Source organism: Thamnophis sirtalis, unplaced genomic scaffold (assembly GCF_051295495.1).
Source record: "Thamnophis sirtalis isolate CommonGarterSnake01/CBP01778 unplaced genomic scaffold, rThaSir2_p1.2 scaffold_3, whole genome shotgun sequence".
In the NCBI taxonomy this organism is placed as follows: domain Eukaryota; kingdom Metazoa; phylum Chordata; class Lepidosauria; order Squamata; family Natricidae; genus Thamnophis; species Thamnophis sirtalis.
In genome coordinates this window covers 54914997-54934631 of record NW_028261383.1, presented here as the reverse complement: position 1 = coordinate 54934631, position 19635 = coordinate 54914997, and the positions used below count along the sequence as shown (strand labels likewise).

Sequence of the window (19635 nt, the reverse complement as noted above, 5' to 3'; positions counted from 1 at the left end):
AATACACTGTGGCTACTAATTTGGATGGCTGGAGGGAAAGGTTAGATAAATTCATGAAGGACGTCTTTCAAGGGCTATTGATCTTAAAGATTCAATGTTACAGCAAGAGTACTGGAACAGCAATCACCAACAGTAAGGGAACAATGGCAGCACAGAGGTATGTCTCTGTCCCAAAAATATTGGGTTGGCCCCTGTAGGAAAAAGTTGCTGTAGGAGGAATTTTGGTGTTATCCAGTAGGCCTTATGCCTAAGTGAATGTCAGTTAATGTTACTACTTATCTATAGCATTTCAATTAGGCCAAACTTTTTACAAGGAGGGCCAGATTTGGTGAGGTGAAAATGTGTGGGGCCGACTATTCTTTGAACCATTAACATTAAATGCAAATGAACTATTTTATGAAAGACTAAACAAATAACTCTGATGGGAAGAAGAGGCTGCGGGCTGTTTAAAATTTGAAAACGGGCCGCAATTGGCCTCTGGGCCGGACTTTGGACATGCCTGAATTAGGCTATAATGAAAGTAAATAGAATAAATCAGATGTGGCAATTCTGTTACATGCACACATATATAATTGTTTGGTGATGGGGTGGTGTCTTCATCACATTAGGCTAGCTTAAGCTGGCAGACGTTCTACTCATCTCAGGACCAATGCATTAATTTGAAGAAAACATGCTAAAGGTCTCTGCTGGAGGCAATTTGTTATTACTTTCTTCTCTGGTGAGTCTGCTCTTTTGAGAGAGTTGAACTAATATATAGTGGATTTGAAACTATTCTAATTTTTCTACCCTAGTTTTAAGCACTTAGTGGGTAAGCAATGTTTTTGGAGAAAATTAAAATGTACAGGAAACGGGTTTCTATTAAATAAGATATATTTTTTTCTATTGGCCTTCAAGCCAGTCTTGACTCTTGCAATTTTCTTGGTAAGATTTTAAGAGTCACTTGCCCTTGCCTTCTTCCTAAGGCAGAGACTGACTGGCCCAAAGCTGGTTTCATATCTAAGGCAGAAGTAGAACTCAGGACTTTTAACCATTACATTAAAACTGGTTCATGTGCTCTAATTTTAGGATACACAATGGAGAGAGAATATGATCTCTAACTCAGGCACTTCAGCTATTTGTAGTATATAAAGCATACACTCAAGGTTGAATGAAATAATTGGAATAAATGTGTACTCTTACATATTTCAACTAGACAACGGTTCTTGAGGAGTCAAGTTATATAAATATCAACATGACCCTGAAAACTTAGTTTATTGGATAAAGCTAAATAGCAGTAAACAAATAAAACGCATTCCACCTAAATAAAAAAATTCACATATTTACAGAATTTCATAAATGTGTAAGTTGTTCACATGCCAAGATTAATGCAAGATTAAAAAGTTGATAGTGGTTTGGGGACGTCAAAACACTGAAAGCTGTGTGGTATACACTAAAATCCCAAATATATTGAATTCAGCAAAAGGCCAGTTACCTAAACAATAATTTAGTTCCTGCAGGAAAGGTTGACATGTTCTCATTCAATTTCCTTATATTTTTAGGCACAAGCAGAATTGCTCGTCAAATACAGCAGTCCATAGTGAGCTACATATACAATCGGGAGTCAGTGAACCTTTTCTACAGCACCAATAATATAGGGTTTTATTAAGCATAGAGAAGTTAAAATTGCAAGCTCAATTTGTAAACGGAGGCAGTACTTGTGTGTGTTGCAGCGGTGCAGGAATTTGTACGGGAACAATAAGGCCATGGCAGTTATAACTCAAAATTTACTGTGCAGGGGCACATTTTTAGGTTGTAACCTCAGTCCAATCATTATGGGGGGAAAGGTGCAATTTAGTACAGAATTTGTACATTACACTTGTAATGCTTTAAGCACACTTTTAAAAGTAATCTAGACTTGCTGCCACTGTAGCTTCTCATTTTACTTTCTCCAGATGATCTATGACAGAACTACCACAGGCTTATACAAACATTTCATGTATTACTGTAAAGGTACCATCTATGCCTTTTGGCAAAGAATCCTTTGCCAAAATAACAGAATATCTATATAAGGCCAGAGAAGTTTCATTATACATGCAGGTAACAAAGAAAACATACTATAGCTAATAGCAGTACTTGATCCAATATAAAATGTTCATTTTTGAGAAACAATTTGTACTTGAACAAGCACATTAAGAAGATACCTATGGATGCATCAAACATATATTAAACAAGGGCTCTGAAACAGCATTTAAATACATACAGGTGTTCCTTAAAATAATAATACAGTGAGGAGCAACCGAAACACTTGTACTATGTATTTGCATACCGTAGCCTACCTCAGCATTACTGCATCAATAACTTTAGCGTTGACAAATCTGTTTAAATATTGACACTACCAAGAATGTAAAGATATGAAAGTAGTGTTAATTTTTCCATTTCAAATAACCTCTATGCTGCAGAAGCTGAGAAGGACAATAACTTCATAAATGTCCTTGTGCTTCAAGACACAACTTAATGTTTCATAGCGTTTGAACTTTATACATGATTGCACAATGAGAAGCAGGCAAACCTAGTGTTGTCACAATAGCCTAGGTATTTAGCACCAAGTGCAACTGTGCACAACTACTCCATTAATAGAAGAATAAGCTAGACAGTGACACATATTTTTGTGCTGGAAATCAATATGACATCCAGAATGTCATACAGCTATAGCCTGTGTAAAGCATTTCTAGAAGGAAGATGTGACTGTTCCATCTAATTCAATGTTACATAATACCTGTTTATATGTTCAATTTTTGAGAGGCTGATTTTGAAGTATTTTATTCCTTGTTCCTCTTAAAAGAGCTTTAGCAAATATAAAGAAATTAGGAAATTCCCTGCACAATACCAAAAAAAAAGCTGACAACCTGAAATTTTTATTCATTGGGAGGAATACAATTTGAGAATTTATGATAATTTAGTGATTTAATTCTAGTGCCTCATACTTTCCATTGAAACCTTTTTACAATAAAGATTACATGCATCTGAGAGGAAAAAATAGTACAGTATCCCATTTAAACAGTGTCAGAAAAGCTTTAGAATAAGAGTTGACATAATCCCTGTGCTGCCATGTGTCAGCATTTCCAATGAGCGGCTACATACAAGAATGAAATAATTGTGCGGAAAATCTAATATAAAAATCTGGATCAGGAAGACCAGAGACAAAAAAAAAAATTCTGGAGATAGTACCCACTGCCACTGTCTAGATGAAATGAATAAAAAACATTTGCACGACTTATGACAACTCTAGCCAACTCTTCGACAGAAGTAGGATTATAAGTCATTCAGCAGTGCATATATGGAGGCATGAACTGTGAAAAAAGGCAATTCCTTGGACACAGGAGGACTATCCTGGATAATAATTCATCACGGAGGGAGTAGACAATTGAGAATATGGCCAAATGAGCAGCTATATGAATGTTTTCAGCTTCTTCGAGACTTTGAGTGCTGAATAAGCCACTGAAGTGTGATATCTAAAAAAAAAGGAAAACATGACAATTGGTTTTCAAGATAATTGCTGTACCTAATCATCCTTAAAAATCAGCATTTAAGCTGGAATGCACATGGATTCATTTTTTCCAGATTCCAGAAACATCCACTGTAGGATAGCAAGTAGAAGCATGTTCTGTGTGGCTGAATCAATAATGAAAGTATTTCAGAGATTTCTTAAAATCTGTGACAGTTATTTGGACAGGTTTTGGTAATTTTAATTCATTCAACATTTGTTCCTACTGCATTACTAACTTTCTTTTAATTAAAAATGAATTTCAATGCAGGCAAAAAAGCTGCTCAAGTGCTAATTCAAATTCTTTAGTCAGTAGATGTTATTCTATGAAAACCATATCTAAAAATTTGATTGATTCTTTGATTTAACAAGATCCTTTGTCACAATCAATAGTTTTTTCACAAAGCAAGACTTGCTATCAAATGTTAGATAGTTCATTAAAAGATATGCATGCAATAAAATCAGATCCTTCTAAAAAATATTGCATATAAATTTAAATAGCCCTTTAGCGCATATGGATCTTGCATTTAACTGGACTGAACCATCACTTGTAAGCATATTGTACATTCCATTTGTAAGTTTGAATTTCTAGAATCATAACCTTAGAAACTTTGTAAGTATAAGGGAGTTCTTTTCATAAATTCTTAAATAATCTTTAAAGATATGTTTATTTTTAAGAAATTTTTAAAGACATCTTTTCAAATTATGTTTTCTGTTTGTCATAAATAACAAACCTTTGTATAAAATGAGGCTTATGTAAAAAACATCATTTCTCAAAATGGTGGTTTTTGCATCAGCCTCATTTTATACAAAAAGTATTTGCCTTCTAGATGGCACTGATTTAAAATTCAAGAAATTTTAAATTTTGTGAATTTTTTTTCAATAGCTCCATTTTTTTTATTTTGATTTGTGTGAATAGAATAAAATGGAACGGAACAGAACAGAACTGAAACAACAGAGTTGGAAGGGACCTTGGAGGTGTTCTGGTCCAACCACCTGCTCAGAGAGGAAACCCTATACCACTTCAGACAAATGGTTATCTAACAGCTTCTTAAAAACTTCCAGTGTTGGAGCATTAAGAACTTCTGGAGGCAAGTTGTTCCACAGATTCATTTTTCTAACTGTCAGGAAATTTCTCCTTAATTCTAAGTTGTTTCTCTGCATGATTAGTTTCTATCCATTGCTTTTTGTCTTGCTTTCATGTTCTATGGAGAATAGCTTGACTCTCTCTTCTTTGTGGCAACCCCTAAGATATTGGAATACTGCTATCATGTCACCCGTAGTCCTTCTTTAAATTAAACTAGACATACCCAATTCCAGCAACCGTTCTTTATATGTTGTAACTTCCAGTCCCCTAATGATATTTGTTGCTCTTCTCTGCACTCTTTCTAGAATCTCAACATCTTTTTTTACATCATGGCAACCAAAACTGGATGCAGTATTCCAAGTGTGGCCTTACTAAGAAGGCATTATAAACTGGTATTACCTTAATAGGGATTTGGGGTTTTTTTAAAAAAAAAATTGTTTGGTACCCAGAATTTGTTATGAGAGAGATGACTAAACAGCATCTTTCACAATACAACCTTATTTGAAGATAACTTATAAAGAAAAACTCACAACTTCATGTATCAGCCTGTTCCAATGACTATCAGCTTGATATCTAGCCTGTGCCTTTCTTTAATTCTACTGTTTGCTGGGCAACACAGAATAAATCCATTTCCTCATCTTGTGAAAACCCTTTAAATATTTGAAGAGAGCTATCATATCTCCTCTAAATCATCTTTCTGTAACTAAACACACCCGATTAACTGTTCCTCAGAGGCTTTATTCCAGAATGGTACACCATTTTAGTAGCTTTCCTTTAAACTTGTTTCAATTTGACACTGTCTTTTTTGAACTGTGGTAGCCACAGGTAACATACTGTGTACTTTAAAGTTAGCATTACTGGTATTATTACCTATATTGTCCTTTTCTTTGCAGGAAATGGAGTAGCAGCAGATTTCTCTGTCTTGAATAGCAGCCAGGTTCCTGGAACAGAAGCAAATAATAATTTGTTGAAAACTGACAGCAACATCCTATTAAACGTGACATACATGTGATTCACATTAAAATATTATTTTTAATTACAAAGGCAGATTATTGGAAACTTTCTCCTATGACTGCAAACATATATACAAATCAAAATAACCGTAACTAAAGTAATTACTGTTAGAAAGACTGTTCTTTTAAAAAAAGAATTATGTGATATATGCTGGACATACCCATATTTACCACTGATGAACAATATTCCATAGGCCCTTATGTGACTGATAAAATAGCAAAGCATCATGGGATGTCTAGGGAATTCTGTGAGTTAAAGTTCACAGGTCTTAAAGGTTTTTCTTTGAAGATGTTTCACTTCTCATCCAAGAACCTTCTTCAGTTCTGACTGGATGGTGAGGAATGGAAGGATTTATACCCCACATCCAGTCACAGCTGAAGAAGCTTCTTGGATGAGAAGTGAAACATTTTCAAAGAAAAAACAGAAAATCCAGTTGTCTCTTGAAAAAGCACCTTTGGGACAACCATGACCTGGATGACTGAGAATTTCCATAGACACAGACTTAAAGTTGCCAAGGTTGGACACACCAATCTAAAACATGTTTGTTTTACCTTACTTCTTAAGATATGCTTGCTTACTCACTTACATTTTTTCAATAAGCTGCTTCTCATCCAGTGCATTAGCAAGGTCTCTTTTGTTTCCAAGTACTAGAACCTATGAACAGAAAATATGTACTGATTTAGCATTTAGCTTTTTAAGGCAGGAAGCAGTTAAATTTCATTTCAATAACAATCCATTTTTGTGACACATAGAGGAAATAAAACACTCATATTAAGGAACTAGAGTTGCAACATTTATTCCCTGATACGAATAGCCAGTCTTTATTTTTTTTTAAAAAAAACATATTACTGATGAATGATGAATATCAGATGTTCCTAAGGGATAGACATGAATTCCAGAGCTAGAAGAACACTTTTTTAAAAAAGTTGGGCTACTAGTGGCATGTCCAAAATGTCAGAGCTAGCAGAATTTTCAATCCTTCCTTCATTTAAAAAAAATAGATACAGTATGCTATGCTTATCAAAAGATCATGAGCATAATATCTTTGTCAACTCCTAAAACATTTCTGTATGTCATGGTGAGGAAAGCGGGGGGGGGGCGGTAGGGCATTCCGACTTGGCTAGAGTCGGATCTCAGATTACTACAGCAGGCTTGTGAGGCATGCATCTCATTGGAGAATGTGATTTATGGCACAAACTGAGGGGAGGGAAGAAACAGAGGCAAAGTTCAGCCATAATTTAAATGAGGTTAGAGCTGACTGCAATGGGATATTCCCGAAATGGTGTTCCTAATAAATAACTGGATTTCTTTTGAAACTTGGCTGGAGGCTCATGAATTAATTAGGGCATCTTTTGGAAATCTGACAATCTGTGTTTAAAAATCGCAGGAAATCATTGCTGATCTTGTCTGGTAGCATGATTCTGGGAGCAGTGATTGTCCACTTTTGCTATCAGTGCATTGTACTCATATGTACCTCACAAATAATGTCTCTTATAACTCTGTATGTTACTGTTCTTTTGGTCATAAGAGTATACAAAGCAGGTTGTAATACAGAACAGGATGGGCTAGTCTGACAGTGGCACAACCAGATAAGCCATTCTGCTTATCAGAAGCACTCAGAAGCTGCAGGGAAAGTCATTTCAAAAGGAAAATTTGGTATAGTAGATGAGAAATCGAATAGTACAAGTCAGAAATAATTGGCCAATGGTCAGTCATTTCAGGTCAGTTTTTTTCTGCCCAGCTAGTCCAAAACTCTTTACTTTCTCTTTTTCTTGTGAAACAAGGTACTCCTGTCCTGCTTAATAATTTACTCAATACCTCAAGGTGTTTTAAATCACTCGTCCTTTTATCAACTTGGCCTACAGTTTTAGTATATTTCTATGATCTGTGGCTGAGGAAGCTTTTAGAAGACCAATTTCAACTTGCATTATATAAAAAAAACCTGAAGATAATAATAATATAAGAATCAAATATTTACATGACAGAAATGTGCTTAACAAGCAATATATCAAACGTCAAAAAAAGCTGTCCACAGACAACGATGCAATTATTTTCTAAACAAATTAAAATTTCAAGCACATTTCCTCATCGATTTCTTCAAAATTTTCAGGCAGGATTAACATGTCCACTACTCACAGGAATTCCTTGTAGCTGTGGTTTATCTAGAAGATTGTGCAACTCATTTCTAGAAGCTTCTATTTTTTCACGATCTGCAGCATCTACCATATAGCTATTAAAAAAAAATTGTTTAAATCAGTTTGTGCAATGCAAGGTACACCAGTGCACTCCAGCAATATTACCAACATTCCCCTCCCAAAGAATCTCAAATGACTAGGAATTTCAACGAAATATTATAAAAGGTAACAGAAAATTGCAAGCCAAAATCTCATTTAGTGACTAAAAACTGAGTAATTTGACCCCGCGACCCTCATCAAAGCCTTAAATTATAGCACAGCATGGCTAAACTTATATTAAAACATGTTGAAGCTTTTCAGAATTCTTCCTCCTAATAACCCAGGAGGAGTAAGAAAACACATCAAATTTGAAAATTGCAAAATTGAACGTCTTTGGGATCAATATTCCCTAACCATTTCCTTACACTTTACAATATGTTGATACCTGTTTTTGTAACACAGTTTCAACATTAGAATTCTATAGGTACCCCTCCACTTATAACTGGACACTTAATAATCAGTTATGACAGATCTCCCCAACAGTTACTTACAACCCAGTTTTGAAGTTACAACAGATGCACCCCTCTGTGATCATGTGATTGGTTTTGACAATTAGTTGACTGTTATAGTCAGCAGTCATATGACTCTGATGTTTGATATTTTTTGCTGGTTTCAGGCAAAGAAACGCCCATTGGGTAAAACTGGTCACTTAACGACCACAACAAAAACTGCCATAAAATTAGCTTCAGTCATGTGTTGACCCACTTAACAAGCAAAACAACTTACAACCATATTTTTGGGCTGAAATATAGTCATAAATCAAAGACTATCTATATTCTGTGTCACCACAAAGTTCCAATATAGCTGCTAAGCCACATTAAGTATTGAACAATAGTGAATTCCAAGTTTTCATTTATAATTGCCACAATTAAAAACATTTTCATCTAAGACTTTAAAATTCATCTAAATATAACCTAAAGTTATGTAAATTACATAGTCATCGTTAACTCAAATAGTTACATTCAGAATGTCATTGCCAGAGTAATACAAGGAAAAGCTGCAACAAATCTTAGGTCAACATTCTCCACTCCCCAACTTTGAGATGCATTTGGAAGCTTTCATTACTTAATAATAAAGTTTTGTAATACTCTATTTTAACTTTTTTTGGAATCCTTTTTCATGTCATTATGCTATAAAGCTTGAGTCCTTAGGGAATGTAGTAGTTTAGAAATATAGAACATAAATAAACTGTATTGCAATTTGTTATTTGGTCAGGACCAAGGGAAACAAGTTCTAAAGTTTTCCTGTTTGTAAGACAACATGATATTAGAAATCTGCATTCATAATGTTTCAATTTACCATCATGTCCTTAAGCTCATTCTTTTAGAAAACTTTGACAGTCTCATATTTGCTAAGTGCTCCAAGTTAGTGCTACCAGGTCTGAGTTGCAAACATCTGATGACCGCTAGATGGCAGCAAAAGATTAGAGTTTTCTGAATCTCTTTGCCACCATTTAGTGGTCATCTGGGTTTTTGCAGCCTCAATCTTAAATTTAATCTCAAACCCATTTAGTAAGATCCCAATTGTGTGATGATGAGAACACTGTGATGACTGTAACTTCATGAACTGGTCATAGTCCCCTTCATTCAGCTCCATCATAATTTTAAATAGTAGCAGGCTATAACTTAAGTACTACCTAAATAAAATCAGCTTCTGCAAAGGGAGAGGTACATTACAATTACATCATCCAAAAAGGTCAACAAGTTTTATTTTGTGCTTTTGGAAGGGAAAATTTTAAGTAAATTAGGTGCGATAAGCTTAGTAGAGCCTTAATGTACCTATTTTGCTTCTTCCTTTGCTAAATAAATAAATTTATACCATCATCTTGTGAATTTTTGTTACTAAATTTCTTAATAGGCCACGGGGGCCACAAAAAAGGGGGATTAGGTAAGATCTATAGGCTTCCAAGCCTTAGTTTAAAGAACTTCATGGTTTTGTAATCCAGACTTCCTACTAAACAGTTGAGAATAACATGCAACAAAACACAACAGAAAAAAAAAACACATTTAAAATAACAAAACAAAAACAAAAACCTTACACAATAGCATTAACTCCTCTGCAGTAGCGTTCCCACATACTTCGGAATCGTGGCTGTCCTCCTATATCCCAAATCTTTTTAAGAGGGAGAAAAAAAAGAATTATATCTGGAGATTTTGCAACTAAAAAGAGCAAAGTAGCTCACAATGTTCATTTCCAGGAAGAGCAACCAAACACCTCTTTTAATAGTCATTGCAATATAAGATGCTGATTAAAGACTTACAAAGTTCTGAACAATCTAAAACAATGCAGACAAAGTAACTTGTCCCTAAGTACCGTATGCAGAACAACACAGCTCCTATTCATCCTGGAATGGATACTACAGATCGTACAGATTTCATCAGCATTGCCCTCTATCCCCAAAGAGTCCCATATAAAACAGCACAGGGCCTCTGGCTGCCTTGTCACTCCTGAATTTCCCAAAAGGAACAGGGTCATCTCGAATAGGTCTAGTAGGCAGAAATGTATGGCTGCAATAACAACAAAGAAGTACAAATGTTTTGCCACTGTTATTATGGTATTACATTGTAGGCCACTGCTTAATCAAATTCATGTGTGGTCTTTTGCAACCATTGCTCTAGATGCCTTTAATTAGATTCATCTCCTGCCAGATAAGAAGTTCGCAGAAGCTCGCAATCTCATTTGGTGGTCTGGTTGTACTGTTTATACCAGAGTGTTCTCACCCAGCTCTCCAAACACGAAAAACCCTCTGACGTTAACTCAAAGATTCCTTTATTAAGAGCGTCAGCAGCAAAAAGTTTCTCTCTCCACGCAGGCTAACAAGACCATCCAGCCAGAAGATGAATAGTTGTCTGCCACACCTATTCATCTCCGCCTCCTGTCTTTTAACCCTAGATAAAGGGTGGAGCTTCACTAGCAGCGGTAGTTCTTCTTTCCCCAGGATTGGTCCATGGATCTCCACTGCTCTCTTCTTCTCTGCCTTCCGTGCATCCATGCATCAGGCACTGGACCCAGCTGTTTCTCCTCTTCTTCATCAGCCACCTCCAGACCTGGGGCTGTTGACTCTCCATCTGAGGGCTGACGAATGGCCCAGGTACCGTCTCTGTCTCTCTCTCTCTCTGTCAGCTCCATTCCCTCTTCCCTCACGGAGCTCTCAGGTTGCCTTGATGCTGATCCTGACTCCCACTCTCCTCCTCCTCTGATTCGGCTGTTGGAGGGGCCGGCGGCCCACAGGCCACAACAGAGACTAGCCAGGCCCCTAGAATACAATTTGTGAACTTGAAACCCAGCCTTACAAGATGGTGGGTGCAATAGTTCTGAGGTCTGAAAGACTTCCCTCTAAATATTTATTTTGAACGGAGTCGTATTTATAGGCTATTACATGAGTTTGTTCCTCAACGATAGGACTATATACTACATATTCTCCCATGAGATTTTAGTAAAATGTTCTGTGTAAGGTTTTCCCTCTATATTTGAACACAGCAGTTCAGGGAACTATGTTAATCCTATTCAAAGATTAAGACTAATCACTCTTCCCATGCTTTTCTCATTAGCAAAATATAATTAATTTGGATACATACCTTTATTGTGACATTACCCTTGGTAACTTTCCGCATGTTGAAGCCCACTGTAGGAATCATGTCTTCACTGAACTGGCCTGACTGAAGACAAAAAAGGGATAGCTTTTAGTGAGATCTGTCAAGTAACTGAGTCATCTTTTCAGTCAGTTGCTTTCAGATACAAGGCTTATTGATGGATAGAACACAGAACATTTGTAATACTAAGTCGTAGCATTATTTTTCTTCCTCGTCCATCTGAGGTTGATTTTTGCAATTAAGACAGTCATTAAGCAAATATGACATGTGAGTGAGGCCAGGAAAATTATAAAGTGGAAGGAAAACAATGGAAGGGAACAAGTGGCCAACATAGTCAGAGTCATATGTAATGACTCAAAAATACCTTCTTAGTTTAGAAAGATTGGATATAAATTATTCAAGCTTCCCAGCATGCTCTATTAAATCTAGATGGCTACTCCATGAAATAGTTTTCTCCCAAAAAGTGTTAGGAAATAGCACTGGCCAATTAGAATGTCTCATGTTGTTCCTTTTTTTTAAATGAGTCATCAGCATAAAAAGTAATCTCCCCAACACCCTACGGCGACACAATAGCATCTGGAAGAACCTGAAAAACTTATGCATTTCGTGGGAAAGTATAAAGTCAAGTTCATACAACATTATTCCAAAGCATAAAACCTGAAAGTTTACTTAAAGGATAAGTCCAGGCTTGAACACTTGTGAAATATGATGAATGAACTTATGAAAATTATGCATCTAATATTATACTGTAATGTTACTTATAATTTTATAATTTATAATTTTATTAAAGCATTTATTGCTACTTATTTCAATATGGTATATTCCAATATGGAACAAATATAAGAAAACACTTCAAAATATATTTATGTGTTCAATTTGTTTGTTATCCATCTTGCTCCAAGGTTGATTCTGGGTGGCTTATCATTTCAATAAATGCAAATGCATGTCTACATATCTCCCTTGAATTCATGAAGTACTTGCTCTAGGCTAGCACAATGGGAATCTAGAACAATAATGTAAAGCTAACCTCATGCAACTCTCTCAGTATCTGCTGAGAAAAGAAGCAGGCAACACCACCATAGATCTTCTACGTAGTTTTTCCTCTACCTTCAACGCTATTAAAGGCACCGCTTGACATCATTGCTACTTCTTTTGCCAAGGACTTCTGCCTAGCTTAGAACTCCATAGGGGCTTGGAATGGATGTGGCTGGGCTTGAAAACAGTGAACTGTCACTCTACTGTGCAAAAAAGCAAAAGGGTAGGAACTTGCTATGCTGAAGGAAGCAATATGTGTGTTTGTGTATATCTTTGTGATATACTGTGAATGTTTGTATTGCTATTCTATAAGATGCCATGAGTCTTTGTTGGAATAAAAAATATGTGTGTGAGAGAGAGAGGGAGAGGGGAGAGAGGGAGGGAGGGAGGGAGAGACAGAAGAGGGGGGAGAGACAGAGGAGGGGGGGAGAGAGAGGGAGGGAGGGAGGGGGAGAGAGAGATTTTATTCCAACAAAGAGTCATGGCATATTATAGAATTCAGGGGTGGGTTCCGGCTTCTTCTATTGCCGGTTCACTCAGGGACGCGCTTCGTGGATGCACGGACTTGATGCGCGCTACATGCTCATGCGCAGTAATAAAAAAATGGTTCTGTGCATGCTCAGAAGCAAAAAACAAGACAGAACCTGTTTGGGGGGGCGTGGCCAACTGAGTTACTACCTACTTGGCTGAACCGAGCCAAACCAGTAGAAACCCATCTCTGATGGAATGGCAATGCAAACATTCACATTTAAATAAATCAGAATCTAAGAATGAAAATAATTCATTCTTCAAAAAAGAAATAAAAATCAAAACAACGAAGCCTGGTTATTCTAGTTATTCTGCTAAATCACATCTTCTGAAATATATTTTTAGAATTCCCAAAGATAAAAACAAGTTCTTATGCAGTGAACTTCTGGAAACGTTTACAAATATAGGATAGGCAAAAACACAAGTTGCCTGACTATATACAACAAATCTCATTTTTCCATTATGGAAAATAATAATGAATCCTTTCCATTCTTCACTCTACATTTTTGCTACCTCTTACTCTGAATCCTACTTAAGTTTACAACACTCCCAAATAACAAATCAATTTAGCAGAACCTTTTTTCTGCAACAGTGTCCCCAAATATCTGTTAAATAGACAATTACATCATTACATTGATTAATTTCAGTTGCTTAATAACATCCTTACCCAATTAATAAAACGTGCATCTTTTTCACTATAGCATCAGCACACAAGTGACTCAACCCCATTCCCTTGTCAGCTGATCTTCAGAAGTCTGGGCTTTTGGCTGCTGTTGCTAAACACAGTGTTAACCTGTATAAAGCCTTCCTTAATCACAGATGAGAGAGCCAACCTGGTGTCTATTACCGAGACCTCTTAGAAATGTGCCCAGCTGAGTTTTGGGTTTGACATCAGTTGAGACTCCATGCCAGGGTCAGGTTATCTTCCAAAGCTCTCTTAAACTCTCTCTCTCTCTCTCTCTGCTGCTCCACAAATTACTGGATATGAGACCCTGTTTCTGAAGTTGGACTATAGGAATCTTTTGGGACTGTTGCTATTGTACCACAGCCTCTTGGCTACATAGCAATGTCCTTGCCTGAGCCTCTTGATTCTCTCTCAGAGTTGGTAGTGCAGTGCCCCAGATTTATGGCCCTGGGGACTTCAGTCTGCCTTCCCTGGGGCTCTGAGGTAGCTTAGACGTTTGTGGTCACCGAGACACCATCTAACCCTAGAATGGGTCTATCCCAGATCATCCAGAGCCCAACCCGGGGCAGTGGCCTCCAACCCAGGTTTTCTCATCAGAATAGTAGTGATATGTTCAGAATTTGGGGGAATTGTGTCTCACTTGTCATAGTCAGATCTTGCCCTGGTAGTAATCTCTGCCACTGCCCCCCTGCCAAAAGGAGACTGAATCATATTGGTCTATTCCCAGGACTGATGAACCCGGATGGGCTCCAGAGCTGGCCTTACCCCCAATGGTTTCCCTGAACTTTGGTCATTGTGTGGAACAGGAGGGCAGCTGAGGCTTTGGATGAGAACACAGTCATGTTCAACCTCTCCTCTCCCATTCATCTGGTTGATCTCTATGGTTTGCAGAAAAGCTTAGAGAGATGAAACAGGTCCCACTCTCAATTCCAGTTATGTGGGGTTCTACAGGATTCAGTAATACCTTTTTGAAGCCTCTGGGTGAGATCATTCATCGTCATTGGGTATGGTATCATCATTTGGTTGTTCAATATCCAGTCATTTGTCCATAAAATGGGTGGTTATTGAACAACCAATGATGATACCATACTCCATGACGATGAATGATAAGTATGACAATATATTTAGTTAAGGCTACTAAAAAAAAGCTGTGGTAAAAAATGCACAAATCATCCTGTTTAATCTGCCACCTCCATTAATGAGTTTATGCAAACTCTGGATACACTTGAAACAAACAGCATAGGGAAAACTCAAAGAGTTTGATCTGCGTTTCTTATCCTAAATTCCTTCTAGGAGTTCAAAACAGAATACAGAGAATTATAGAATTATGTCATGGCCAAGGATACATTGTTAATATTCTATTGTTTTGCTCAAAGCTGGAAAACAGCTATGCGATGCTCACTTATGGCAATACTATTGGAAGTAAACAAAACTGGTTGTAACCATGTTGGGGATAACTGTTAAATTCAACTAGCTCACATTACTGTTTGCACGCTAGCCATAGTGGTAAAAACGCACTCCTTGACACAACTGCAGTGGAAATCAAACTAATCCCAGACTATAAATTCATTGTTTCTAGTGAAATATAAATCTGTCCAAAGCAAGCTTCGCTTTGTTTCCAAAGTTCAGTTTTTTCCTTAATGGCCCTGGCCTTTCCTTTTTGTCTGGATTGTGTTCACCTTGTATCTCTTATACAGTAAGGTGGTTTGGTGTAGTAGTTAAGGCACCTGGATAGAAACCAGGAGTTCTAGTCCCTTAGGTACAAAGCCGACCTAGTGACTTTGGACCAGTCACTCTCTCTCAGCTCTAGGAAGCAGGCAATGGCAAACTACACCTGAGATATTGCCAAGAAAATTGCAGAATCTGTCTAGGCACTTGCCAGGAGAAAGACTGACTCAAAGGCACTCACACTCCCTCTCATGAAACCTAATGTCAAGATCAGACAATGACTCAAAGGTACTGATTTTTTCCCCTTGAAATTAGAATTAAAAGGAACAATAAAGCCAGGTATTATCACTATACTTATGGTTCAAATTCTGCATGATCTTCCCCAGTAAGTTTGTGAAGAAAAGGATAGAAGAGAAGAACACTGACAGCTATCATAGGCCAATGTTTAGATGTTAAGTAGTCCCAAAACAGGGACACGATGGCTCAGTGGCTAGGTCACTGAGCTTGTCGATCAGAAAGGTCAGCAGTTTGAATCCCTAGTGCCGCGTAACGGAGTGAGCTCCCGTTACTTGTCCCAGCTACTGCCAACCTAGCAGTTCGAAAGCAGGTAAAAATGCAAATAGAAAAATAGGAATCACTTTTGGTGGGTAAGTAACAGCGTTCCGTGCACCTTCGGTGTTTAGTCATGCCGGCCACATGACCATGGAGACGACTTCGGACAGCACTGTCTCTTCAACTTTGAAACGGAGATGAGCACCACCCCCTAGAGTCGAGAACAACTATAGCACATATGTGCAAGGGACCTTATCCCCAAAATATTCTGGTTATGACAAAAAAAAATGACTGTAAACACTACAAAACACTACAAGACCAAATCCAACCAGACAATATCCCATTTCATGTTACTGAAAACCACTGAGAGATACAGGAGAACTAGTAAAGCTACAGTTCCTACATTTAGATTTAAATACAGGGCACCCACCAAAGTAACTTGGAGAGCCGAGGTGGCACAGTGGTTAGGGTGCAGTACTGCAGGCCACTTCAGCTGACTGTTATCTGCAGTTCAGCGGTTCAAATCTCACCGGCTCAGGGTTGACTCAGCCTTCCATCCTTCCGAGGTGGGTGAAATGAGGACCCAGACTGTGGGGGCAATATGCTGACTCTGTAAACTGCTTAGAAAGGCTGAAAGCCCTATGAAGTGGTATATAAGTCTAACTGCTATTGCTATTGCTATAACTCAAGCAAACCCAGTATCACACCCAGATCAAACCTCAATTGGAATGTGTCCAGAAAATCAGTGCCATCCAGCTGCTTATTGAGCTTTCTTAACCAAGTTCTACAAGGGTCAAATATTAAATAGATATTCTGGGTCAAGAGAAGGCTTAATACAGAAGCCTGTATGTTAGTAAAAGTGCATCCTCTTTTTTTCCATTTATTAGTTTTCCCACCATTATAAACTTCACAAGGTAGGATGTCTACACATAATGTCGAAAATATTAAAATTTGCGACTGTTTATTTGTGCCTTGAGTGAGATCTCTGAATAGATTTGTTCTGTGATCAATTATTTGGTCTGGGGTTAGGTTCGTTATTCTTGGTTGTTGTTGTGTTTTTTTTTTTTTTTGCAATCTATGGTATACTCATGAATTTTCTCCAACTCCAAAGTTCAAAATGTGTTAATATTCTTTCTAGCCTGTTTCTTGAAGTCTAATTTTTGCTTCCATAAAGTGTCACAAGGAAAAATATTGCCTGCATGATTCTGATCTTTGTAGGCGTAAATGCATCATATCTGAGTATCTTTTCCAAGGCCTTCATTGCTACTCTACCAAGTGCAAATCTATGGTGTTATTTCTTGATTGTTGTTTCCTTCACTATTGATAGCTTCTGCCTTTTAGGACCAATGATCTACTATTTCAATATCATTGTTCGTTCTAAAGTTGGTTGCTGTATATGTTGTCATTAATTTGGTTTATAGTTAATCTTAGGGCATTTTTTTCCCCACTGTGTTCGTAAATTTTCATTACTAGAGCTTGCAGATCATTTGCATTCTCAGCTTCCAAGGCAATAACATTAGCATAGTGCAAGTTATTTTAATTTTAAAACCCCATTTACCCTCTTCCAATCCAGTTTCCCTCAATATATATTGAGCAAAGCATATCGATTAAATAAATAAGGGAAGAGGATACAGCCTTAATCTTGAGTCAGCCTATTTCCTTTTAACTCTGACTTCTTGACCTGTGAACTGATTTCAGATGGGGAAAATAAGAAGTTTTATGATTGCTACTTTCCTAAGCACATTCCACAATTTGATGTGCTTTTAAATATGCCAAATACTTGATATATAAAAAGTGAAGCATTCATTCTTTTTCTGCTAGATTCTAAAAGTGATATATGCAACTGATAAATACATATAGATGATTGTATTTTAATATATTGGCACGCATATAAAAATGTGGATGCACTACAAATTGGCAAAATTAGGGAGAATTATACATCCTCACAATCTTGACCTCATACATCATAAAAGGATTCTGGAATGTTTGAGTAATCAAATTTTAAAACAGCAATGCCTGTAACATATGGAAATGCTTACAAAAACTGTCATGAGGCATTACTGCTCTTGTTCTCGATAGTCTCCATGTCCTGATTTAATTAGTTCAGTAGCTGCAAATGACATATAATGATGCATAAGAGGCCCTGAGGCCCCTAAAAAAATAGATTAATATAATCTGTTTTGCTGACAGGTCAGCTATCACTACAGCAATGCATACATAAGATTTTAAATTAAGCAACCACAAAAACAAAGCACAGCTGCCAATGCATGTGCTCTTCATGGCACTGATGAGTCATGTCATTTGACCAAGAGACTAAGACTAAGCACACCAAAATTGGTGTTCAGTAGTCTTGAAAGTTTCTCCACATAAACATCGTGTACTTCATAAAAGCCTGCATGTATCAATCCTTTTCAGTATCTTAAATTAGCTAAGACTTTTTGACTGGAAGTTATCTGACTGTGCCCTACAGAACTTAAAAGCCTTTCTTTTGTTTTCTTCACACCCTTGAGTTACAAGTAACATAAAGTAAAACTCTATAAAAAGGGAGTATGTTCTATTTCCTCCTACTTATATTTATATGAATCATTCTAAGACTGGACAACAACTTTACAAGCACTGAGAGAATACACACACAAGGACATATTCATCACAAAGGAGGCAGCTGCTGAGTTGTGAAAACATTCACCCTGAAATGTTTTTATTTAAACGTTGACGGCACAATGTACAATTATATCTGTAGAAGGAAAGAATCTTTTTTGAAAAATTTTGGCCATGACTTTTTTCAAACTCACATCTATAATCATGAAGACTAAAAAATATTTTACTAAAACATGATCCCTCTAATTCTGATTCATACATAAGGGACAACAAGGGTGTATCAACAAGTTTTTAAAACAAAACCAGGACAGCAAAAGTTCTGCTTCACTATTGCTCTTTGGTAACGAGTATTCAAGTAATATTGTCTATGTTTCAGGAAGCAGCACATAGCCATCAAAATTAGTCATCACTACTAATCCAATTATCTGTTAATAAACTGCTAGACATATCATGTGTTGCATGTTACCCATATTTCTTCAGGAAAATATGTTTAATTAAAATCATATTGGTTTAAAATTAAGCAGTAGAGGTGTTTTTCATTTACTGGCCAACAAATCAAAAATTGAACAAATGAATGATTAGATTATTAGAATATTCTTAAGCCCATTACAAATCAGTAAATCATTAAAACTCAGCAGTGGTTTTGAGGATTTCAGTTATAAGTTATATATAACAGTTTCAACTCTTCCAATACCTATCTTGCAAGTCCCAAAGCCCAAGCTAGAAAGACTATTTTAAGAGTCTTTAGTTGTTTAAATAATAAAGGCTGAAAAGTTGAAAATTTAACTGGTTGTTGGGAATAAAGGATCATTCTGAATAGGTCAGGAAGCAGAAATATCAATAAAGAGACATCAAAAATATGTTTTTTAAAATCAATTGGAGCAATTTATGGTGCTTCTTTTTACACGAAGTGGATTAATTAGCCACAGCTCGCCTATTTCAATTCTGATCTGAGCATCCCATTTTGTTGGTGAAGATACATCCCCCCCAACACACTTGATATAATGATTCTTTTTTATCTAATTTGTTTCTAATTTTAATGTTGCCACTTTTAATGCTTATAGCTTTTAATGCTCTTGACAGTGAGATGAGCAGTGTATAAATGTAAAAATTAAAGA

General features: G+C 36.8%; 1 protein-coding gene across 1 annotated transcript in view; it reads right to left on the bottom strand.

The window, feature by feature from the left end:
* Window positions 1-1199: 1199 nt before the first annotated feature.
* The window catches only part of ARL8B (ARF like GTPase 8B), a 30256-nt gene continuing 11820 nt past the window's right edge, over window positions 1200-19635 (bottom strand). The window contains exons 2-7 of the mRNA XM_087708908.1: window positions 11437-11517; window positions 9897-9970; window positions 7761-7854; window positions 6211-6278; window positions 5481-5551; window positions 1200-3491 (exon numbers count right to left, since the gene is read on the bottom strand). Coding sequence (XP_087565034.1) covers window positions 3442-3491; window positions 5481-5551; window positions 6211-6278; window positions 7761-7854; window positions 9897-9970; window positions 11437-11517 — 438 coding nt within the window. The 3' untranslated portion in view covers window positions 1200-3441. The remainder of the gene's footprint in view (window positions 3492-5480; window positions 5552-6210; window positions 6279-7760; window positions 7855-9896; window positions 9971-11436; window positions 11518-19635) is intronic.